This window comes from Micromys minutus, assembly GCF_963924665.1.
Source record: "Micromys minutus genome assembly, chromosome: 3".
Classification (NCBI taxonomy): Eukaryota; Metazoa; Chordata; class Mammalia; order Rodentia; family Muridae; genus Micromys; species Micromys minutus.
The window spans coordinates 22,849,311-22,874,578 of record NC_137972.1 but is presented as its reverse complement, the minus strand read 5'-3'; the positions used below and the strand labels follow the sequence as shown (position 1 = coordinate 22,874,578).

The following is a 25,268-nucleotide window of genomic DNA, read 5'->3' as shown; positions in this document are numbered from 1 at the left end:
ACACTAGTTCAATTTTAGATCAGTTCTCTCCTGAGATGACAGCCTTCCACAGCCCTCTATGTCATAGGAAGTAACCACCTATAGATTTTCTACTTTGTCAGCTCTTCTTCCTAGAAGAACAGTTGTCTTCCTGAGAGAAACACCTGGATTGAAGACATGAAAGAAACCGAGACTTGTCCTGTCAGCAGGACAACAGGTCTCATTAAAATAGACTCTTGCCTTATATTTAGATGTGATTTGTAATATGTGAAACATATTTTTATATATGGTTTCAAAATAGTTCATTTGGGTTTTTAGAAATAAGATTATTAACAAAGTTTAATGTTTTATAAAGATTATGTTTTATAAAACAATTTATGTTTTCTTAATTTAATTGGATGGGACTCATGAATGTACTATCAGTATATTAATATAAAAATTGTGTCATTTTATATCATCTATTTATATACCTTACTTTTGTGCATTTACTAAATATTTAATATTTCTTTATGTTGTAGTTTTTCCCTCAAATGATTCATATTTACTTCATTTTCTGATTTCTTCTGTCCTATTCCTTCTACTTTTCTCTACCCACTGCTCTCTTCCAATAAATTAAAAACTATTCAGTGTCTTTATTCAATTATCCTGACTTTGGATTCAATGAGCTATATGTTTACTAAACATTCAAATTCAGATGTTCGGTGAACAGTCAGATAATGGAGCCAGATTATTAGCTGTGAATTAGGGAAAGATCTGGTGACCAACTGATTTTAGGAGATTGTTACAGAATTTATGGGGAAACGAGAATCAAGGCCCCATCTGACCATGGGACACTGGGATATTATGATATCACCAGTTAAGAGATAGAAGATTCAGTAAGACAGACTGAAAATGTTGGACAGTCCTTGGAAATACATTTCCTGATGAAATAATGATTCCTGGAACTCATTTAGGAAATTATTTTATACCCATATTCAATATTAAGTAGAGCAAATTTTAATAATTTATCATTGATAAAGCAGATTAAGTAATTAGAGATCTTGTATAAAACTCACCCCAGAGGAGGTGTGCTCTAGTGAATAGGAACAGCAGCTTAGTCATCAGAGTTGAAGTTTTCTGGTAGAAAGGATAGAAATGTGACAGAGGTGGCCAGAGGTTCCTGTTCAAGAAGAGGCTTTACAACTTTCATTGAGGTAGATAGTAAGCCCTTTATACTAAGCAAGTTTATTTTATGGAAATATACAATGGATTGAACATTACAGAAAGAATATCCACAAAAGAACATCAGGGAAATATATACTTCACAAGTAGATGTTAAAATTCTCCATGGATTCCTATTTGTTGTTTAACTAATTTCCTATGTGTGACATCAAGTAAACAAGACTTTAGAGTTAAGGTTCCTGTACTTCCATTGTCAGAAAGAGGCAAGGTTTGATAAAGGAAATGACAGATTTGCAAATGCTCGTGTTTGACAGGTATTATCACAACAGGAAGAACCAGATAGACACTCTGTGGCCCTGATAAATTCTATAGAAGCTGAAACAAAAATTACCTTTGCATGAGAAGTGAGAAGAATGTGGTGGGATTTAGGTTTAAAAATGGTATTTCTTAGCAAAGTTATCTGTTTATTTTTTCTGGAGTGCACATAGAGAACACATAAAATATGATCTCGAATAAATATAATTATCTTCTATCTAAAAATATAACTAATATATATCTAAAAATATAACTTTATTAACTAGTAACTTTCTTCCTGTTTAGATCAGCTATGCACCTTTTGACCAGAGTCTTGAGAGCAGAGTCCAGCTCCAGTCTCCTTACCAGTTTCCTGTGCACACCACAGCCCTGTACCAGGGAATTATTCAACTGCTGCTACACTTCACTTGGGTCTGGGTTGGCCTGGTGGTTCCAGATGATGTGAGGGGAGAAGTCTTTCTTAGGGACATCACAGAGGAGATGAACAACCATGGAATTTGTGTTGCATTTGCAGAAAAGAATCCAATATTTTTTACTAAAGAAAATATAAATTGGGAACGTTTTAGGGAAAGATTCACAATGACCCATGTTATAGTTGCAATTGGGGACACACAGTCTTTTCTGAGGACTGCCTTTATCATCACTTGCAATAAACCTTTTGGTCATGTCTGGATCACAACTTCTGATTGGGATATCACCACATTACCCTTTGGAGATGATGAAGCTTATACATACTTCGGTGGAGGATTATCATTTTCAGTTCAAATGGGTAAAATACTAGGATTCAAGAATTTTCTCAAAAGTGTACAACCTGGAAAATACCCTCAGAATATCTTTATCAGAAAACTGTGGTCGATCTTATTTGGATGTCCATATTCATATGAGCCCTCGATCAGGGAAGATCAGTGTGATGAAAAGCTGAGCACACTACCTCTACACCATTGGGACATGAATACCTCACCCTACAGCTTCAAAGTCCATGCAGCTGTGTATGCCATTGCCCAGGCACTCCATGAGGAGCTGTCACTCAGAGTGGAAGGAGACTCACTCCATAAAGATGTACACCAAGCTCCTGTCCCATGGAAGGTAGCAATATCTGCTCTTGTATTTACCTAGGCATTGGGCACTGCCTTGTGTGTTCTCCATTTTGATATATGATCTTTCCTAATTAGTGTTAGGAAAATATTTTTGTTCTTAGCATACTTCCTTAAGGTACTGTCTCCTGCCTAATGTACTCATAGTTATTTCATTAGCATAAAGTTATAGTGTTAATAAATAAAGAGAAACACCTTTTATTTGTGCAAGTTGAGATAATATTACTAGTAAAATATATATGTATATAATGCTGAAAAAGATTTTCCTAATTTTAGCACATTCAAGCAATAATATTTAAGCTCTTTAATAGTCACATCTTTTTCTTTTTGCTTTTAATGTTTTGTGAAGAAATTATAGGATTAAAACCAAGACATTTGTTAAGTACAAATATGCGACATTTTAAGGGATTTTTGGTCCATTTGAAGGCAATAGCTTGTTTTGTTTTTTTGAACATGTCCTAGAAGAACACATAGCTTCCATAAGGTTAGACATTTTAATCCACTCCTGTTTTCTAGCCTATGGGAGTCTGAAATATAAGGAACATGAGTTGAAACCAGCATGAACAGCATAGATAGTTCTTGTCTTAAAAATCAAATTTAGAATAAAACTGAAACCAAAATATTCTCTCTAAAATGAAGCTGGATTGAATAGACTGGTAATGTAATGACACATCACCTTTCCTAATGTTTATCACTCTACACATGCTTGTCCTTATTGTTTTTTTTTATTAAAGAACTTTATTTAAAAAAAAAAATAAATGTACAAATCTCTAGCATGTTTGGATAAAAGCATACAAACACACCTCCATCTTTGCTTGGCAATTTTCTTAAGTTTTGATAATGTACATCAAGATTCCACCAGCCACAATGAACACAAAATATGTGCAAAACAGGATGAAACCTGGAATTAGTCAAAGTGTCCTTGATGTGTAAGGAGTAAAAATAAGGGTTTATTTTCTTTTCTTTCTTTTCTTTACTTGAACTTCACACAGTCTGTGAGTTCTTTCTGGGGTGTTATAAAGGTTTCTGGGGTTAGTATCCAAATATCAGTAACTGCATATTAGTCTTTTCTTTTGTGACTGGGTTATTTCACTCAGGATGATATTCTCTAGATGCATCCATTTTCTTGAGAATTTCATAAGGTCATAGTTTATGATAGCTGAGTATTACTCCATTGTGTAAATGTACCACAAATTTGTATCCATTCATCTACTGAAGGACATATGGCTTTTTTCCAGCTTCTGGCTATTATAAATAGAGCTGCTATGAACATTGTGGTGCATGTGTCTTTGTTGTATATTGAAGTGTCTCTGGGGTATATGCCCAGAAGTGCAATAACTAGGTCTTCAGGTACTACTATTTCCAATTTTCTGAAGAATCACCAGACTGTTTTCCAGAGTGGTTGTACCAGTTTACAACCCCAGCAACAATGGAGAAGTGTTCCTGTTCCTCTACATACTTCCCAGCATCTGCTGTCATCTGAATTTTTGATTATGTCCAATCTGAGTGGTGTGAGGTGGAATGTCAGGGTTGTTTTGATTTGCATTTCCCTGATGGCTAATGATGTCAAGCACTTCCTTAGATGCTTCTCAGCCATTCAATATTCCTCAATTGAGAACATTTTGTTTAGCTCTGTACCCCATTTTCAATACGCTTGTTTAATTCTCTTGTGTCTAGTTTCTAGAGTTCTTTGTATATCTAGATGTAGGGTTGGTAAAAACCTTCTCCAACTCTGTTGGCTGCCGTTTTGTTTTCTTTACAGTGTCTTTAGCCTTACAGAAACCTTGAAAAATCATTAAGTACCTTTTGTCAATCTTTCACCTTAGAGCATGAGGCATTGGTGTTCTGTTCATGAAATTTTCTCCTGTGCCTATGTGTTCTAAGGTTTTCCCTACTTTCTCATCTAATAGTTTCACTGTACTTGACTTAATGTGTAGATCTTTGATCCACTTACACTTGAGCTTTGTACAAGGAGATAAGAAAGGGTCTATTTTCATTCTTCTGCATGCTGAGTGCCAGTTGAACCAACAGCATTTGTTAAATAAGCTGATTTTTTCACATTGAATGTTTACACCTCCTATGTCAAAAATCAGGTGACGATATATGTGAGGGCTCATTTCTAGATCTTCTATTCTATTCCATTGATCAATGTGACTATTTCTAGACCAGTACCATGCAGTTTTTAGCACAACTACCTCGTAATATTGGTTCAAGTGGGGGATAGTGATTTCCAAAGATATTTTTCTGTTGTTGAGGATGGATTTCTCTATTCTAGGTCTTTTGTTATTCCAGATGAAATTACACATTGCTCTTTGCAATTCAATGAAAAACTGGGTCGGTCTTTTGATGGGGATTGTACTGAATCTGTAGATTGTTTTATAAAGAAGGCCATTTTAACAATGTTGATCCTTCCAATCCATGAGCATAGGAGATCTTTCATTTTCTGAGATCTTCCATGATTTTCTTCTGTAGAAGTTTGAAGTTCTTGTCGTACAATTCCTTTACTTACTTAGTTAGAGTCACACCAAGGTATCTCATAGGTTTTGAGAAGTGTATCATTTCCATAAATACTTGCCCTTTGAGGAGAGGAAGGCTACTGATTTGTTTGAGTTATTTTTATGTCCAGCCACTTTGCTGAACTTGTTTATCAGCTGTAGGAGTTCTCTGGTGGAATTTGTGGTGTTGCGTAAATACATTATCATGTTATCTGCAAATAGTGATGTTTTTACTTCTTCCTTTACAATGTGTAACCCTTTGTTCCTTTTGCTGTATAATTGCTCTGGCCAGGACTTCCAGTAATATGATGAATACATAGGGGGAGAGTGAGAAGCCTTGCTGAGTTCCTGATTAAAGTGGGATTGCTTCAAGTTTCCCACCATTAAGTTGGATGTTCACTGTTGTTTTCCTGCATATTGCTTTTATTATGTTTAGGTATGGCCCTGGATTCCTGTTCTTTCAAGACCTTTAACATGAAGTGTTATTGTATTTTGTCAAATGTTTCTCAGCATCCAGTGAGATGACCATGTGGTTTCTTTCTTTGAGTTTGTTTATATGATAGAATTTCCATATATTAAACCATCCCTGCATCCCAGGGATGAAGCCTACTTGATCATGTTGAATGGTTGTTTTGATGTGTTCTTGGATTTGGTTTGTAAAATTTTTTTGAGTATTTTTGCATCAATGTTCATAAGTGAGATTGGTCTGAAGTACTCTTTCCTTGTAGGGTCTTTGTTTGGATTAGGAATGAGTATTATTGTAGCCTCAAAAACTGAGTTAGGTAGTGTTCCATCTGATTCTATTTTGTGGAATAGTTTGGAGAGTATTGGTATTATGTCATCAATAAATGTCTGATCAAATTCTGCACTGAACCCATCTGGATGTGGGTGTATTTTGCTTAGGATACTTTTGATGACTGCTTCTATTTCTTTAGGTGTTAAGGGATTATTTAGATGGTTTACCTGGTCCTGGTTTAAATTTAGTATCTGGTATCTATCTAGGAATTCATCAATTTCCTCAATATTTTTGAGCTTTGTTGAGTACAGGCTTTTGTAGTAGGATCTGATGATTCTTTGAATTTCCTCAGTTTTAGGTGTTCTTTCTCCACTCCTTTCTGATTTTGTTAATTTGGATACTCTCTCTTTGCCCTCTAGTTAGTTTGGCTAAGCGTTTATCAATCTTGTTAATTTTCTCAGACTACCAGCTCTTGGTTTTGTTGATTCTTTGAATGGTTCTTTTTGTTTCGATTTCGTCTATTTCTGCCCTAAGTTTAATTATTTCTTGCTGTCTACTTCTCCTGGGTGCATCTGCTTACTTTTGTTCTAGAGCTTTGAGCTGTGCTGTCAAGTTGCTAGTGTATGCTCTCTCTAGTTTCTTTTTGGAAGCACTCAGCACCATGAGTTTTCCTCTCAGTAATGCTTTCATTGCATCCCATAAGATTGGGTATGTTGTGTTTATGCTTTCACTGAATTCTAGAAAATCTTTAAATTATTTTTTCATTTCTTCTTTGACCCTGCTAGCATTTCATATAGCATTGTTTAGTTTCCAAGTGTTTATGTGCTTTTTGTTGTCTGTGTTGTTATTAAAGACCAGCCTCAGACCATGGTGATCTGAAAGGACTCATGGTATTATTTCAATCTTCTTATATCTATTGAAGCTTGTAGGTGGTCAATTTTTGAAAAGGTGCCATGAAGTGCTGAGAAAAAGGTTTAGTCTTTTGTTTTAGGATGATATATTCTGTAGATATTTATTAATTCCAGATGGTTCATAACCTCTGCTAGTTGTTCAGTGTCTTTGTTCAGTTTTTGTTTCCATGATCTGTCCATTGGTGACAGTGGGGTTTTGAGATCTCCCACTATTATTGTGTGGTGCGCAATGTATTTTTTAAGCTTAAGTAGGGATTCTTTTATGAATATAGGTACTTTTGTATTTGCAACATATATGTTAAAGATTGAGAGTTCCTCCTGACAAATTTCCCTGTAATAAGTAAAAAGTGTCCTTCATTTTCTTTTTTGATACCTTTTGGTTGAAAATCAACTTTATTTGATATTAGAATGGCCATTTCAGCTTGCTTCTTGGGGCAATTTGCCTGGAAGTTTTTTTTTCCAAACTTTAACTTTGAGATAGTGTCTGTCTTTGTCCCTGAGATGAATTTCTTGTATGCAGCAAAATGCTGAGTTTTGTTTGTGTATCCAGTCTGAAAGCTTATATCTTTATATTGGGAAATTGAGTCCATATTATGTTAACAGATATCAAGGAATATGGTTGCTCCTTCCTGCTATTTTTCCTTTTGGAGGTTGAATTCTGCCTGTATGTCTTTCTTCTTTTGATTTTCTTGCTTAGGGGTTTTCTTGTTTTTATTAGGATGTAGTTCACCTCTTTATATTGGGTTTTCCCCCTATAATTCCTTGTAGTGCTGGGTTTGTGGTGAGATATTGTTTAAATTTAGTTTGTCTTAGAATATCTTAGTCTCTCCATCTATGGTGATTGATAGCTTTGCTAGGTATAGCAGCAGGGGCTGGCACCTGTGCTCTCTTAGGGTCTGCATGTCTGTCCAGGCTCTTCTAGCTTTCATAGTCCCTGTTGAGAAGTTGGATGTGATTCTGATTGGTCTGCCTTTATATGTTACATGGCCTATTTGCCTTACTACTTTTAGTGTTTTTTCATTGATTTGGGCACTTGGCCTTTTGACTATTATGTGTCAGGAGCAATTTCTTTTCTTGTCCAACCTATTTGGAATTCTGTAGGCTAGTTTTATGCTCATGGTCATCTCATTCTTAAGGGTAGGGATGTTTTCTTCTACAACTTTTGAAGATATTTACTGTGACTCTAGGTTGATATTCTTCACCCTCCTCTATTCCTATTATCCTTAGGTTTTGTCTTCGCATTGTGTCCTGGATCTCCTGGACATTTTGGGTTAGGAGCTTTTCGTTTTTTGCGTCTTCTCTGACTGTTTTGTCTGTGTTTTCAATGTTGTCTTTGGCCCCCGAGATTATCTCTTCCATCTCTTGGAGTCTGTTGGAAATGTTTGCATCTGTGACTACTGATTTCTTTTTTAGGTTTTCTATCTCTTAAGTTGTCTCTTTTAGTGTTTTCTTTATTGTGTCTATTTCTGTTTTAAATTCCTTCTTTCATTTATCCATCTCTTTGGTTCTGTTTTCCTTTTCTTTGAGTTCTTTGAGTTCTTTAAGTGTTTTTTCTTTTTTCCTCTTTAAAAGCTTATAATTCTCTATGCTTTTTCTCCCATTCTTGTTTAAGGATCTCTATCATCATCTTGAGGTATGATTCCGTGTCTGAGTCTTCTTTTTTAGGAGTGTTTGGCATTCTGCTGTTTGCTGTGATGGGAGAGCTGGGTACTAGTGTTTTCAGGTTGTCTTGGTTTCCCTGTGGTATGTTCTTTCGCTTTCCTCTTGCGATCTTGTTGTCTGTGTTAATATGTTGTCTTCTTGTCAGTACTTGCTTCTCCCTTGTACCTGGCCTGTGTCCCTAGATCTCCTCTGTTACTGGTGGCAGATGGTCTGAGCACCCATTCTGCACTCAAAGTCCTCTGGCTGGGAATAGACCAATGCTGGATTACTGCTAACCTGAACCAAGCGAGTGGGGGGGCACACTAGTCCCATGCTCGGCAAGGTCTCTCTGCAGAGATCTCTCTGCACCCTGGCTAGTTGAAACACCTTCTCCCCAGGCCTGTGTCCCTGGATCTCTGCTGTTCCTGCTGGCAGATGGTCTGAGCACCAGTTCTGCACTCAAATTCCTCTGGTTAGGAATAGCCTGATGATGCGTTACTGGTTCCCTGAACCAAGCAGGTAGGGCACTATCCGTGCACTTGGCAGAGATCTCTCTGCAGAGGTCTCTCTGCACCCCGGCTAGTCGGAACGCCCTCTCAACAGGCTTGTGTCCCTGTATCTCTGCTGTTCCTTGTGGCAGATGGTCTCTGCTTATCTTTTCAAATGTTTTGCATTTACAAAACTGTACCAAAATCAATTTTCTCTACCTCATTGTCAACGCTTTCTTTTTGAAATTGCTTAAATTTGCTTAATATTGTTTGGTACTTTCAAACATTTAAATAATAAACATTGTATATTTTCTACCCCTGATCCATGCATTCCCAGTCTTCCTCCCCTTTAGAGCTTTTTTTTTCCAAACAGCCATATCTTGCTCTCATGACCTAATTTTGTACGTGGGATTCTGTAAATGAAGGTATAATTCCCCACCCAAGAGTAGAAGGTTATTACTAGACTTTGGAATAATTGTCCCTTTAGATCACATAAATCTTTTGTGTGTTTTGAATATTGACAGCAGGCCCTCTAACACATACAAAATAGTACAGCTCAGGGTGAGCTGCATTTACCTTTTCCTGACATCAGTGATGTCAAATGTCTTTCTTTTATTTTTTTCTTAACTTTATTTTAAAAACAAAGATAAATGTACAGATTTTAATCATTTTTGCATAAAAGTATACAAACACATTTAATAAGGTTGTAATTAAGTATTTGTAGGTACCTATACAAACACATATGTATATATGTAACCATAATATAGGAAAAGAGGTTATTAATTTGAGGAGATAGGAGAGAAACTGGGAGGGGCTTTAGGAAAATAAGGGGTGTGACACAGTTCTCTTTTAATTAAAATATATTCTTTTTTTCATCTTTTTTTCTTGATCTTCACACAGTCTGTGGGTTGTTTCAGGGCTGTTCAGGGCTTTCTGGGGTTAGTATCTCATTATCAGTGACTGCATGTTATGTCTGTTCTTTTGTGACTGGGTTATCTCACTCAGGATGATATTCTCTAGATGCATCCATTTTCTTGAGAATTTCGTTAGACAATTGTTTCTGAAAGCTGAGTAGTACTCCATTGTGTAAATGTACCACAATTTTGTATATATTCATCTTCTGAAGGACATCTGGGTTCTTTCCAGCTTCTGGCTATTATAAATAGAGCTGCAACGAAAATTGTGGTGCATGTATCTTTGTTGTATGTTGGAGTATCTCTGGGGTAAATGCCCAGAAATAGAATACGTGAGTCTGCTGGTAGTACTATGTCCATATTTCTGAGGAACTGCCGGACTGATTTCCAGAGTAGTTGTATCAGTTTACAACCCCACCAGCAGTGGTGAAGTGTTCCTCTTTCTCCAAAGTCTCGCCAGCATCTATTGTCATCTGAGTTTTGGACCTTGGCCAATCTGACTGGTGGAAGGTGGAATGTAAGGGTTGTTTTGATTTGCATTATCCTTATGGCTAAGTATGTTGAGCACTTTCTTATATAATTCTCAGTCATTTGATATTCCCTGATTGAGAACTTTTGTTTAAGTCTATACCCCATTTTTAATAGGGTTGTTTAATTCTCTGGTGTCTAGCTTATTGAGTTCTTTTTATACCTTGGATATTAGGACTCTATCTGATGTAGGGTTGGTAAAGATCTTTTCCCACTCTGCTGGATGCCATTTTGTTTTCATGATAGTGTCTTTAGCCTTACAAAAACTTTGCAATCTCATTAAGTCCCATTTGTCAATCTTTAACCTTAGAGCTCGAGCGATTGGTGTTCTGTTTAAAAATTTTTCTTCTGTGCCTATGAGTTCTAAGGCTTTCCCAACATTCTCATCTATTAGTTTTAGTGTACCTTGTTTACTGTGTAGACCTTTGATCTACTTGCACTTGAGCTTTGTACAAAGAGATAAAAACGGGTCTATTCTCATTCTTCTGCATGCTGAGTGACAGTTGGCCCAACACCATTTGTTAAATAGGCTGTCCTATTTCCATTGAATGTTTACAGCTCCTTTGTCAAAAATCAGGTGAAAATATACATGTGGGCTCATTTCTGTATTTTCTATTCTATTCCATTGATGCACATGCCTATTTCTGTATAAGTACCATGCTGTTTACAGGACAATTGACTTCTAATATAGCTTGAGGACAGGGTTAGTGATTCCCGCAGATATTTTCTTGTTGTTGAGGATGGATTTCTCTATTCTAGGTCTTTTGTTGGCACAAATGAAATTGCACATTGCTCTTTCTAACTCAGTGAAGAACTGGGTTGGAATTTTGATGGAGATTGCATTGAATCTGTTGATTGGTTTTGGTAAGACAGCCATTTTTAAAATATTGATCCTTCCAATCCATGAGCATGGGAAATCTTTCCATTTTCTGAGATCTTCCTTGATTTCCTTCTTTAGAGCTTTGAAGTTCTTCTTATACAGGTCCTTCATTGCTTAATTAGAGCCACACCAAGGTATTTCATAGTTTTTGTGACTATTGTGAAGGGTATCTTTTCCCTAATTTCTTTCTCCACATGTTTGTCCTTTGAATATAGGAAGGCTACTGATGTGTGTGAGTTAATTTTATATCCAGCCACTTTGCTGAACTTGTTTATCAGCTGTAGGAGTTCTCTGGTGGAATTTGTTGGGTCGCATAAGTACACTATCATGTCATCTGCAAATAGTGATGTTTTTACTTCTACCTTTTCAATTTGTATCCCTTTGATTTTCTTTTGCTGTCTATTGCTCCAGCCAGGACTTCCAGTACTATGTTGAGTAGGTAGGGGGAGAATGGGCAGCCTTGTAGAGTCCCTGATTTTAGTAGGATTGCTTCATGTTTTGCACCCTTAAGTTTGATGTTAGCTGTTGGTTTGCTGTATATTGCTTTTATTATGTTTAGGTATGGGCCTTGGATTCCTGTTCTTTCCATGTCTTTTAACATGAAGGGGTGTTGAATTTTGTCAAATGCTTTCTCAGCATCTAGTGAGATGTCAGTTTGGTATTTTTTTTTTGAGTTGATTCCTATGGTGGATTACATTGATGGATTTTTGTATGGTAAACCATCCCTTCATGCCAGGTATGTAGCCTGCTTAATGGTTAATGATTGTTTTGATGTTTTTTGGATTCAGTTTGCAAGGATTTTGTTGAGTATTTTTGCATCAATGTTCATAAATGATATTGGTCTGAGGTTCTCTTTCCTTTTAGGGTCTCTGTGTGGTTTAAAAATGAGGGTTATTATAGCCTCAAAAAATGTGTTGTGTAGTTTTCCATCTGATTCCATTTCATGGAATAGTTTGGAGAGTATTGGTATTATGTAGTCAATAAGTGCCTGATAAAATTCTGCACTAAACCATTCTGGACCTGGGCTTTTTTTTTTTTTTTTTTTTTTTTTTTTGGTTGTGTGGCTTTTGATATCTACCTCTATTTCTTTAGGTGTTATGAGATTATTTAGATGGTTTACCTGGACCTGATTTAACTTTAGTACCTAGTATTGGTCTAGGAATTCATCCATATCCTCCAGATTTTCCAGCTTTGCTGAGTATAGGCATTTGTAGTATGATCTGATGATTTCTTGAATTTCCTCAGTTTCAGTTGTTATTTCCCCACTTTCCTTTCTGATTATGTTAATTTGAATACTCTCTCTTTGCCCTATAGTTAGTCTGGCTAAGCGTTTATCAATCTTGTTGATTTTCTCAAAGAATCAGCTCTTGGTTTTGTTGATTCTTTCAATGGTTCTTTTTGTTTCTATTTGGTCAATTTCTGCCCTAAGTTTGATTATATCTTGCTGTCTACTCCTCTTGGGTGTATCAGCTTCCTTTTGTTCTAGAGCTTTCAACTATGCTATCAAGTTACTGATGTGTGCTCTCTCCAGTTTCTTTTTGGAAGCACTCAGAGCTATGAGTTTTCCTCTCATTACTGCTTTCATTGCATCCCATAGGTTTGGATATGTTGTGTTTTTGTTTTCATTGAATTCTAGAAAATCCTTTATTTCTTTCTTTATTTCTTCCTAGACCCTGCTATTGTTTAACAGAGCATTGTTTAGTTTCCATGTGTACGTGGGCTTTTTGTTGTCTTTGTTGTTGTTAAAGACCAGCCGTAACCCATGGTGATCTGAGAGGATGCATGGGAGTATTTCAATCTTATATCTATTGAGGCTCGTTTTGTGACCCATTATGTGGTCAATTTTTGAGAAGGTGCCATGAGGTTCAGAGAAGAAGGTATATTCTTTTTTTAGGATGATATTTTCTGTAGATATCTATTAAAACCATTTGGTTTATAACCTCTGCTAGTTTTACAGTATCCTTGTTCAGTTTTTGTTTCCCTGATATGTCCATTGGTGAGAGTGGGGTATTGAGGACTCCCACTATTATTGTGTAGGGCACAATGTATTTTTTGAGCTTTAGTAGGGTTTCTTTTATGAATACCAGTGCTTTTGTATTTGGAGAATATATGTTAAAGATTAAGAGTTCCTCCTGACAAATTTCCCATGTAATGAGTAAAAAGTGTTCTTCCTTATATTTTTGATAACTTTTGGTTGAAAAGCTGCTTTGTTTGTTATTAGAATGGTGACTCCAGCTTGCTTCTTGGGTCAATTTGCTTCGAAGGTTTCTTCCCACCCTTTTACTCTGAGATAGTGTCTGTCTTTGTGTCTGGGATGAGTTCCTTGTATGCAACAAATTGCTGGGTTTTGTTTATATATCCAGTCTGATAGCCTATGTCTTTTTATTCGGGAATTGAGTCCATATATGTTAACAGATATCAAGGAATTGTGGTTGCTTTTTCTTGCTATTTTAGTTTTGGAGGTTGAATTGTGCCTATATGTCATTCTTCTTTTGGTTTTCTTGCTTAGAAGTTTTCATGTTTTTATTGGGATGTAGTTTCACTCGTTGTAATCAGTTTTCCACTTATAATTTCTTGTAGTGTTGGGTTTATTTTAGATATTGTGTAAATTTAGTTTTGTCTTGGAATATCTTAGTCTCTCCATCTATGGTCATTGAGAGTTTTGCTGGGTATAGCAGCTTTGGCTCTCACCTGTACTCCCTTAGGGTCTCCATGATGTCTGACCAGGCTCTTCTAGCTTTCATAGTCTCTGTTGAGAATTCGGGTGTGATTCTGATTGGTCTGCCTTTACAAGTTACATGGCCATTTTCGCTTACTGCTTTTAATATTTTTTGTTTTCTTTGGGCCCTTGGCATTTTGACTGTTATGTGTCAGCAGGAGTTTGTTTTTTGATCCAATCTATTTGGAGTTCGGTAGGCTTGAAGGTCATCTCATTCTTAAGGGTAAGTAAGTTTTCTTCTTTGATTTTGTGTAAGATATTTACTGTACCTCTTAGTTGATATCTTCGCCCTCCTCTATTCCTATTATCTTTAGGTTTTGTCTTCTCATTGTGTCCTGGATCTCCTGGACATTTTGGGTTAGGAGCTTTTTGGTTTTTGCATCCTCTCTGACTGTTTTGTCTATGTTTGCAATGTTGTCTTTGGCTCCCGAGATTCTCTCTTCCATCTCTTGTAGACTATTGGAAATGCTTGTATCTGTGAAAACTGATTTCTTTTATAGGTTTTCTACCTCTAAAGTTGTCTCTTTTAGTGTTTGCTTTATTGTGTCTATTTCTGTTTTAAATTCCTTCTTCCATTCCTTCATCTCTTTGGTTCTGTTTTCCTCTAGTTCTTTAAGTTCTTTGAGTGTTTTTCTTGTTTCCTCTTTAAAAGCTTTTAAATTCTTTATGCTTTTCTTCCAGTTCTTTTTTAAAGATCTATATCATCATCTTGAGGTATGATTTTAGGTCTTCATCTTTTTCTGGTGTGTTTGGCATTCTGCTATTTCCTGTGATGTGAGAGCTGGGTACTGGTGTTGCCAAGTTTTCTTGGTTTCCCTGGGGTATGTTCTTTCTCTTTCTTTTTGCCATTTTGTTTTCAGTCTTTTGTCCCTGGATTACTGCTTGATCACTGCTGGGTTGCTGCTGGCTCACTACTGGTTCATGGCTGCTCCAGTCCTGTGTCCCTGAATCACCACTGGCTTACCAGTGGCTCACTGCTGTTCTGCTGGCTCACTGCTCTTCCTGGTGGTGGGTGGTCTGAGTGCAGTTCCTCACTACTTGGTGTTCAGCTTGGAATAGCCAGATGCAGGGTTACTGGTTCCCTGGAGCAAGCTGGGGCAAGGAGGGGGAAAGTGGGACAGCAGGCTGGCTCACGACTGGCTCACTGCTAATCCTGGTGGCGGGTGGTCAGTCAAATGTCTTTAAACAGATTGACTTTCTTGTCTGTTTTACTCAAGGAGCTTTTACTCCAAGGTTTTGATCTGTTTTTATTTGATTATCAGAAAAACAAAAGATCCACCTCCGCTTATTTACATGTTGATGTCCTGTTTCTACATCAGCATTTGTGGAAGAGACAACATTTCAGCCTTTGGATGTTTTAGAGTCTTGTGTATTCACTTAGTTTCTGGATTTCTGTTTAGTTCTTCAGCTATGTGTTTATGGTATATTCCATACTTGTATGGCTGCAATTTTATAAAACTATTTGGGATGAGAAACACAATGCTTTAATTTACTTCTTCTTGATCAAATTTGTAAAAGGTGTGTGACTTCCTTTTGGTTCTTCTCTCCTATGGAGTTTTTAGACATTGTTAATCTAATTACAAACCTCTTTTAATTTTTGGAAGACATTGCCTTAATCTGTTCAACCTTTTGAGTAATGAAGACTTTTTAACAATATTAACTCTTTTAATCCTTGATTTGTTGTCTATATTTCTTCAGTCTTCTTCAATATCTTACATGTTTCACTATAGGCATATTTTAGTTACTTTTCTAAATTTGTTTGTAATATGATTGAGGCAACCCAGTGGAAGAAAAAGAGTCTCCTGTGGAGTCAAAAGAGTCAGAGGCACACCCTCTCCTATATTTCAAAGTCCCTCAACCATCCCAGATAAACAACCACACATGAATGCAAAGGAACCTAGTGCAGACATGGGCAGGCTCTCTGCTTTTCAATTCAGTCTCTGTGTTACATTATGAGCCCTGCTTTGTTGATTCTGTTGGCTGTGTTCTCCTGGTATTCAAACTACTCTGGATCCTACAATACTATCTTCCAGTCTTCCATGGGATCTACGGAAACTGCCTAATATTTGGCTGTGGGTCTATGCATCTGCTTCCATCAGCTGCTAGATAAAGTTTCTAATAAAAACTGGAATAGGTACCACTCCACAAATATGTAAAAATATCCTTAGGAATCTGTTCTTCATCTTGTTGATGTTGCTGGGTTCTGTTGGCTTTGGTTCTACCTTATGTCACTGAGCCACCGAGCTTCAGGTTCCTGGCCATTCAGGCAGTGTCTGACATGAGTTACATATCCTGGCTTAAGTCTTAAGTTATACCAGTCATTGTTTGGTCACTCACATAGATTTTTATCCCAAGCATATATTGCTGTCAGTAGAGGTTGGGGTTCCAATGTCTTTTGGCTGGATGGGTGTTCAAGCTACACCAGTAGGAGCTTTGCCTACATACAGAAGATGGCCAGTTCCTATTCCATATAGTCCATTACTAGGAATCCTCACTAATGTCACTCTCATAGATAACAGACAGTTTCCAGACCAATTGGTTTTGACAATGTCCCTATATGCTCCACTATTCGGTCTCTTTCTGTCCAGACGTTCTTCACCTCCTTCCTCAAACATTTGCCTTCTTGTTTCCATCTCCACTCACCCTCTAGCCTACCCACCAAATATATTCTATTTTCCCTTCCCAGGGATATTCATGTGACTCCCACCCTAGAGCTATACTTGTTAATTAGGCCCTCTGGGTTTGTGGATTATAATATGATTATCATTTATTTTACAGCAAATAACCATGTATAAGGAAGTACATGTCATGTTTGTCTTACTGGATCTAGGATGCCTCACTCTGGATATATTCTACTTCCATTCATTTGCCTGCAATTTTCACAATGTCATATTTATAACACCTGAGTAATATTTCATTGTGTAAATGTACCACACTGTTTATCCATTCTTTAGTTGAGAAATGGCTAGGTTATTCCAGTCTCTGGCATTTATAAATAAAGCCACTTTAAACTAATTGAGAAAGTGTCCTTGTAGTAGGATAGACTATCCTTTGGGTATATGCCTAAGAGTGGTATAGGTGGATCTTGAGGTATATCAATTTCCAATTTTTTGTGGACCCATAATAATTATTTCTATAATTGCTGTACAAATTTGAACTTCTTTCATCCATATAGAAGTGTCCCCATTGCTCCATCTTCTCACCATCATGAGCTGTCACTTGTACATTTAATCTTAACTGTCCTGACATGTCTTAGATGGATTCTCAAAGTAGTTTTGATTTGCATTTTTCTAATGGTTAAGAAGGTTAAATATTATTTTAAGTGTTTTTTGGTTTTTTGATATGTGTCTGTCAAGAATTCTCTATTTAGATATGTATCTCATTTTTTAAAAATGTAGATTGTGTGTTTTCTTGCTGCCTAGTATCATCAGGTCTGCATATATTTTAGACAGTTCATTCTTTGTCAGACTAAGAGTTGGTATAAATCAGTTCTCATTATGTAAACTGACATTTTGACCTTTTGAAGTTGTCCGTTGCCTTGCAGAACCATTTTTGTTTCATGAGATCTCATTTACTAATTGTTGATCTTAGTACCTACACTATCAATGCTCTATCTAGGAAATTGTTTTCTGTGCTAATATGTGAAAGGCTGTTTCCTAATTTTCCTTCCATCAAGTTCAGTGTGTCTGGTTTAATGACTATTAATTGTACAGGGTGATATATATGGATCTATTCACCATTTTTAACATAAAGACATCCAGATTAAATGGCACCATTTTTGAAGATGCTTCTTTTTCTTTTGACTTTGTATTTCTGGCTTCCTGATTAAAAATCAGTTGTTCACAGGTGTGTAAATTTATTTCTGGATCTTCAGTTCTTTTCCATTGTGAAACATGTGTGATTTCATGAAAATAGTTTGTGGGTTTAATTACTATAGTACTGTGCTGCAATTTAAAATTAAGGATGGTGACAGTTCTTGATGTTATTTTACTGTTTTTTATGTTAATTCTACAGATTCATGACTATGGGAGATCATTCCTTCCTTAAATAGCTTCTTATATTTTTTTATTCAAAGACTTAAAGTTTTATGATAAAAATTTATGGCTTTATTTCTTGGTTAACAAAACATATTTTATATTTTTGTGCCTATCATGAACTGTGTTGTTTTCTTGATTTTTTTCCTCAATCTATTTCTCTTTTTTATGTAGGAAGCCTGCTAATTCTTTTGAGTTAATCTTGTGGCCCTCTACATGCCTGAAAGTTTTTTATATTTCATAGGAGTTCCCTGATTTAGGTTGCTTATATATGTAATAATATCTTCTGCAAATAATAATATCTTGAATTTTTGTTTTCTATTTTATATCCCTTGTTCTCCTGCAGGTATCGTTTTAACTAAATAATTTTATTCTTAAAAAAAACAAACATAAATATACAAATTTTAAAAGATTTTTTACATAAATCTATATGAATATATTTTAACAACTTTATTTTATAAAACAAAGATAAATGTACAGATTTTAAGCATTTTTGCATAAAATTATGCAACACATTTTTGTCAGTACTTGTTTCTTTTTTTTAAAGGTTTGATAGTGTGATAAAGATCCCACCAGTAACAATGAGCATAAAGTACACATAAAACGAGATGCAACCTGGAAATAGTCAAAGTTTTCTTGTTGTGTAAAGATTTTTTTTTTACAATAAGCAGACAGTACATGTAATACAGGGTACCACCCGGAATTTGTCAATGTGTTCTTGGTGGATAAGGATTGAGCATAACTCTTTTTTTTTGCTTTGCTTTGTTTTCTTTTTTTTCTTGGACTTCATACAGTCTGTGAGTTGTTTCTGGGGCAGTGCGAGCCTCTGGGGTTAGCATCCCACTATCAGTGACTGCATATTTTTATTCAGTACTTGATTTTTTAAAGGTTTGATAGTATCCATTAAAATATCACTAGTTGAAATGAGCATAAAGTACATGTAAAGCAAAACATAACATGGAAAGGACGAAAGTATTCTGGAAGTATAAATATTAAAAATAATGATTTTTAAGTACCAAGAATTGCCACAAGGCTACATTATTAGCTCTTGAATTTTTAATGATTTAATGTCTAGGTATAACACACACTAGGAGGGTGATATACACTTATTTTTATTTTTCTTATACAAAAGCCTAAGGCTTACAATTTTTTGGCCTTACTTTTTTTTTTCTTTTTTTTTCTTTACTTTTTGTTTCATTTTTGAGCTTCATGTAGTCTGTGAGTTGTTTCTTGGGGATTCAGAGCTTTCTGGAGCCAGTAGGCAATTTTTGTGACTGCATATTATGTCTCTTTATTTGTGACTAGGATACCTCACTCAGGATAATATTTTCTAGATCCATCCATTTGCTTAGGAATTTCATAAAGTCATTGTTTCTAATAACTGAGTAGTACTCTATTATGTATATGTATCACAGTTTCTGTATCCATTCATCTACTAAAGGACATCTGGGAACATTCCAGCTTCTTGATACTAAAATTAAAGCAGTTATGAACATGGTGGAGCATGGGTCCTTATTATATGTTGGAGAATCTTTGGCGTAAATGCCCAGAAGTGTAATAACTGGGTCCTTGGGTAGTACTATGACCAATTTTCTGAGGAACAACCAGACTGATTTCCACAGTGGTTTTAGGAGTTTGCAATTCCACAAAAAAAATGGAGAAGTGTTCCTCTTTCTCCACATCCTCACCAGCATCTGCTGTCATCTGAATTTATGATCTTGGCCAATCTGACTGATGTAAGGTGGAATCTCAGGGTTGTTTTGATTTGCATATCCCTGATGACTAGGGATGTTGAGCATGTCCTTGGGTGCTTCTCAGCCATTTGATATTCCTTATTTGAAAATTCTTTGTTTAGCTCTGTACCCAATTTTTAATAGAATTTTTTGATTTCCTGGAGCCTAATTTCTTCAGTTCTTTGTATATATAGCATTTTAGACCTTTATCAGATGTGGGATTCGTAAAGATCTTTTCCTAATCTGTTGGCTGCTGTTTTGTTTTTTTTGACAGTCTCCTTAGTTTTACAAGAATTTTGCAATCTCATGGAGTCCTATTTATTGATTCTTGACCTTAAAGCATAAGCCACTGGCGTTCTGTTCAGAAAGTTATCCCCATGCCAATGTGTTCTAAATTTTTCTCACTTTCTCATACAAGAGTTTCCATTCATCTGGTTTTATGTGAAGATCTTTGGTCCACTTGCACTTGAGCTTTGTACAAAAAGATAAGAAAGGATCAATGTTCATTCTTCTCCATGCTGAATGGCAGTTGAACCAACACCATTGGTTGAAGAGGCTGTCCATTTTCCATTGAATGTTTTCACCTCCTCTTTTAAAGATTATGTGACCATATGTGTGAGAGTTCATTTCTAAATCTTCTATTCTGCTCCAATGATCTACATGCCTATCTCTGTACCAGTACCATACATTTTTCAATGCAATTGCTTTGTAATATAGCTTGAGGTAAAGGATGGTACTTCCTGTAGCAGTAATCTTGTGGTTGATAATGGATTTCACTCTTCTGGGTTTTTTGTTATTCCAGATGAATTTGCAAGTTGCTCTTTCCAACTCTATGAAGAATTGAGTAGGAATTTTGATGGGGATTGCAATGAATCGATAGATTGGTTTTGATAAAATGGACCTTTTTTATAATGTTGATCCTTCCAATCTATGAACATGGGAAATCATTCCATTTTCTGAAACCTTCTTCAATTTTCTTCTTCAGAGATTTGAAGTTCTTTTCATACAGATCATTCACTTGCTTAGTTAGGGTCACACCAAGGTATTTCATATTATTTGTGACTGTTGTGAAGAGTATCTTTTACAAAATTTCTTTTGCAGCATATTTGTCCTTTGAGTAGAGGAAGGCTACTGATTTATTTGAGTTACTTTTATATCCAGCCACTTTGCTGAAGTTGTTAATCAGCAGTAAAAGTTCTCTGGTGAAATTTTTGAGGTCACTTAAATATACTATCATGTTATCAACAAATAGTGATATTTTGATTTCTTCCTTTGTAATTAATATCCCTATTACTTCCTTTTGCTATGCAATTGCTCTGTCCAGTACTTGCAGTACTATATTGAATAGGTAGTAGGAGAGTAGGCTACCTAGTCTATTCCCTCATTTTAGTGGGATTGCTTGAAGGTCCTTTAGTTTGACATTTGCTATTGGTTTGTTGTGAATTGCTTATATTATGTTTAGATATGGGCCTTGGATTTCTGCCCTTTACAAGATTTTTAACATAAAGGGGTGTTGAATTTTTTCAAATGCTTCCTCGGCATCTAGTGAGTTGATCATGTGGTTTTGTTTCCTTTGAGTTTGTTTATATGGTGAATTATGTTGATGAAATTGTGTATATTGAACCATCTCTGAATCCCAGAGATGAAGCCTTGATCACGCTGAAAGATTGTTTTGATGTGTTTGTGGATTCAGTTTTCAAGAATTTTAATGAGTAATTTTGTATCAATGTTCATGAGACAGATTGGACTGAAATCCTCTCTCTTTGCAGGTCTTTATTTATGAACAACTTTATTTTTAAAAACAAAGATAAGTGAACAAATTTTAAGCATTATTGCATGAAAGAATACGAATACATTTTTGTCAGTGCTTGGTTTTTTTTTTAAAGGTTTATAGTGTGCATTAAGATCTTGTTAGTAACAATGAGCACAGAGTACATGTAAACAGGATGTAACCTGAAATTAGTCAATGTTTTCTTGGTGTGTAAGGATTAAGAATAATGGTTTTTTCATCTTTTTTTTTATTGAACTTAATATAGTCTGAAACCTGCTTCTGGGGTATTCAGAGCTTTCTGGGGTTAGTATTCAATTATCAGTGACTGCATATTATGTCTGTTCTTTTGTGACTGGGTTATCTCACTCAGGATGATATTCTCTAGATGCATCTATTTTCTTAAGAATTTCATAAAGTCATCGTTTCTGATAGCTGAGTAGTACTCCATTGTGTAAATATACCATAATTTTTGTGTCCATTCATCTACTGAAGGACATATGGGTTCTTTCCAGATTCTGGGTATTATAAATAGGGCTAATATGAATATTAAGACGGAATCTCAGGGTTGTTTGATTTGCATTTCTCTGATGGCTAATAATGTTGAGCACTTCCTTAGATGCTTCTCAGCCATTCAATATTCTTAAATTGAGAACATGTGTTCTAGCTCTGTACCCCATTGTTAATAGGGTAGATGGGTTCTCTGGTGTCTAGCTTCTTGAGTTCTTTGCATACCTTGGATATTAGGCCTCTATCTGATGTGGGCTTTGTAAAGATGTTTTCCCACTAAGTTGGTTGCCATTTTGTTTTCTTGACAGTGTCCTTAGCCTTTCAGAACCTTTGCAATATCATTAAGTCCCATTTGTCAATCTTTGATTTTAGAGCATGAGCCGTTGTTGTTCTCTTCATGAAATTTTCTCCTGTGCCTATGTGTTCTAAGGTTTTCCCTACTTTCTCTTTTAATAGTTTCAGTGTACCTGGTTTCATGTGGAGATCGTTGATCCACTTGCACTTGAGTTTTGTATATCTCCTTGTAGGTCTTGTGTAGTTTAGGAATGAGAGTTACTGCGGCTTTCAACAATGAGTTGAGTAGTGGTTCATATGGCTCCCTTTTGTGGAAATTTTGGAGCATATTGTTATTAGCTCTTCAGTGAATATCTGATAAAATTCTGCAGGGAACCCATCTAGTCCTGGATTATTTTTATTGGGGGAAAGGCTTTTGACGGCTGCTACTATTTCTTTATGTCTTGTTGGATTGCTTAGATAGCTTGTCTGATCATCACTTAACTTTAGGAACTGGTATCTATCTAGAAATTTGTCCATTTCTTCCAGGTTTACAGTTTCGTTGAGAATAGGCTTTTGTAGTAGGATCTGATAAATTCTTGAATTTCCTCAGTTTCTCTCATTATCTCTCCCCTTTCATTTCTGATTTTGTTAATTTTGATACTCTCTCTGTGCCTTCTAGTTAGTCTGGCTAAGAGTTTGTCCATCTAGTAGATTTTCTCACAGCTTCTGGTTTGGTTTATTCTTTGTATGATTATTTTTCTCTACTGGTCATTTCTGCCATGGTTTTGATTATTTCCAGCAAACTATTGCTCTTGGGTGTATCTTCTTCTTTTTGTTCTAGAGCTTTCATGTGTGCTGTCAAGCTGCCAGTGTATGCTTTCTCCAATTTCTTTTTGTAAGTACTCAGAGCTATGAGATTTTTTTTCAGTACTGCTTTCATTGTATCCCATTTGTTTTGTATTTGCACTTTGATTTTCATTAAATTCTGAAAAGTCTTTAATTTCTTTCTTTATTTCTTCCTTGACTAGCCTATTGTTGTTGGATAGAACATTGTTCAGCTTCCATGTGTATGTGGGCTTTTTGTTGTCTTTTTTATGATTAAATTCCTGCCTTAGTCCATGGTGATCTGATAGGATGCATGAGAATATTTCAATCTTCTTATATGTGTTGAATCTTGTTTTGTGACTTTACATTTAATATTTGAAAAGTTACAGTGAGGAGCTGAGAAGAAGGTATATTATTTTGTTTTAGGATGAAATGATCTCCAGATGCCTGTTGTTTCCAATTGGTTCATAACCTCTGCTAATGTCGCTGTGTCTCTGTTCAGTATCTGATTCCATGATCGGTCTATTGAAGAAAGTGGGATTTTGAAGTCTCCCAATATTATTGTGTATGGTGCAATATATTTTTGAGCTTTTTAGGGTTTCTTTTATGAATTTGGATGCTCTTGTATTTGGAGCATAGATGTTCAGGATTGAGAGTTCATCTTGATAGAATTTTTTCCTTTAATGTGTAAAAATTGTCCTTTCTTATCTTTTTGATAAAATTTTGTTAAAGTCTACTTTATTCAATATTAGAATTGCTATTGCAGGTTTTCTTCTTGCTATTTACTTGGAAGCTTTTTCCAGCCTTTTACTCTGAGGTGGTGTCTTCCTTTGTCTCTGAGATCAGTTTCCTGAATGCAGCAAAATATTGAATCCTACTTACATATTCAATCTGAGAATCTATTTCTTCTTGGGGGAACTGAGTCCATTGATGTTAAAATATATTAAGGAATAGTGATTCTTGTTTCCTGTTATGTTTGTTTCTTGAGGTATAATTATGTTTGTGTCTTTCTTTTTTCAGTTATCTTGCATAGTTATTTTCTTCGTTTCCCTAGAGTATAGATTCCCTCTCTGTGTGATAATAGATAGGGTTTCCATTATTATCTGTGTACAGCTGGATTTGTGGTCAGATATTGTATATAATTAGATTTGTTCTGCACTATCTAGGTCTCTCTAGCTATGGTTATTGAGTTTTTTGGTAGATATAGTAACATGGACTGGGATTTCTGTTCTCTTAGAGTCTCTATGATGTCTATCCAGGATCTTCAAGCTTTCCTAGTCTCTGTTGAGAAGTCAGGTGTAGTTCTTTTTGGTGTGCCTTTATATATTACTTGTCTTTTTAAATTTTTCTACTTTCCTCTTGCCATCTTGTTATCTGTGATTATAGGTGATCTTCTTGTCACTGACTGGCACCTTTCTCTCCTGTAGATCTTATGACTTGGCCATTTCTCTAGTCCTAAAAGGGCACCTTTCAAGAGAGCACCTCAAGGTCTGTGCTCTGAAAACTCCTGGTGATATTTCCCTGGATTGTGTCCCAGGCTCTCTGCTGGTCCAGGTGTAATATCACCTGTGCAGCTGATCTGGGGACACAGGCTTTGCCTGGCAGATCCAGAGTCCTGATGACAGAGACCCAGCCCTCACTCTGGGCTGAAAAGGCTCCTTCAGGTTTCTATTTGCTATAAAGCACATTTGGTTTATATCATCTCTTATCTCCAGTATTTTTTGAGATTTTGTCTCAGTGTGTCTGTATTTGTGTGTGTCTGTGTGTGTGTGTGTGTGTGTGAGTGTGTGTGTGTGTGTGTGTGTGTGTGTGTGTGTGTGTGTGATATAGGTCTGCTGCTCTCATGGATAAGCTCTATGATAAATGTTTGATATGCAGAAAAATAATGAAAGCCACAGAATCATAAAGTTAGAGAAAGAGGGGAGAGATAAAGTAACCAGGTTTATTTGCATCTCTGTTACTTATAGTGCAAGTTCTGAATGTTTTTTCTCAGCTCCATCCATTCTTACAAAAGTACCAACTTGGAACATGCACCAATGAGGAGAATGTTGTGAACAAGGAGGTTTCTGCCACCAAGCTTGACATCCTTAATTACCAGTCTCAGCCAGGCATCACCAGCGCTCAAGTGAAAGTTGGCGAGTTTATCTTTGAATCTCACAGTGTTAAGCATTTTTCCCTAAATGACAAAATTCTAACATGGGGTGAACACCATAATAAGGTGAGTATTTTTGAGGGTGGGACCATAAGCTGTTCCAAATGTG

At 36.0% G+C, this 25,268-nt stretch overlaps 1 protein-coding gene across 1 annotated transcript in view; it reads left to right on the top strand.

Annotated features, from left to right (window-relative positions):
* LOC308418447 (vomeronasal type-2 receptor 26-like) overlaps nt 1–25,268 on the top strand; it is a gene marked incomplete at both ends in the record, with an annotated part of 49,454 nt that overhangs the window by 11,150 nt on the left and 13,036 nt on the right. The window contains 2 exons of the mRNA XM_080913819.1: nt 1,741–2,541; nt 25,001–25,225. Coding sequence (XP_080769945.1) covers nt 1,741–2,541; nt 25,001–25,225 — 1,026 coding nt within the window. The remainder of the gene's footprint in view (nt 1–1,740; nt 2,542–25,000; nt 25,226–25,268) is intronic.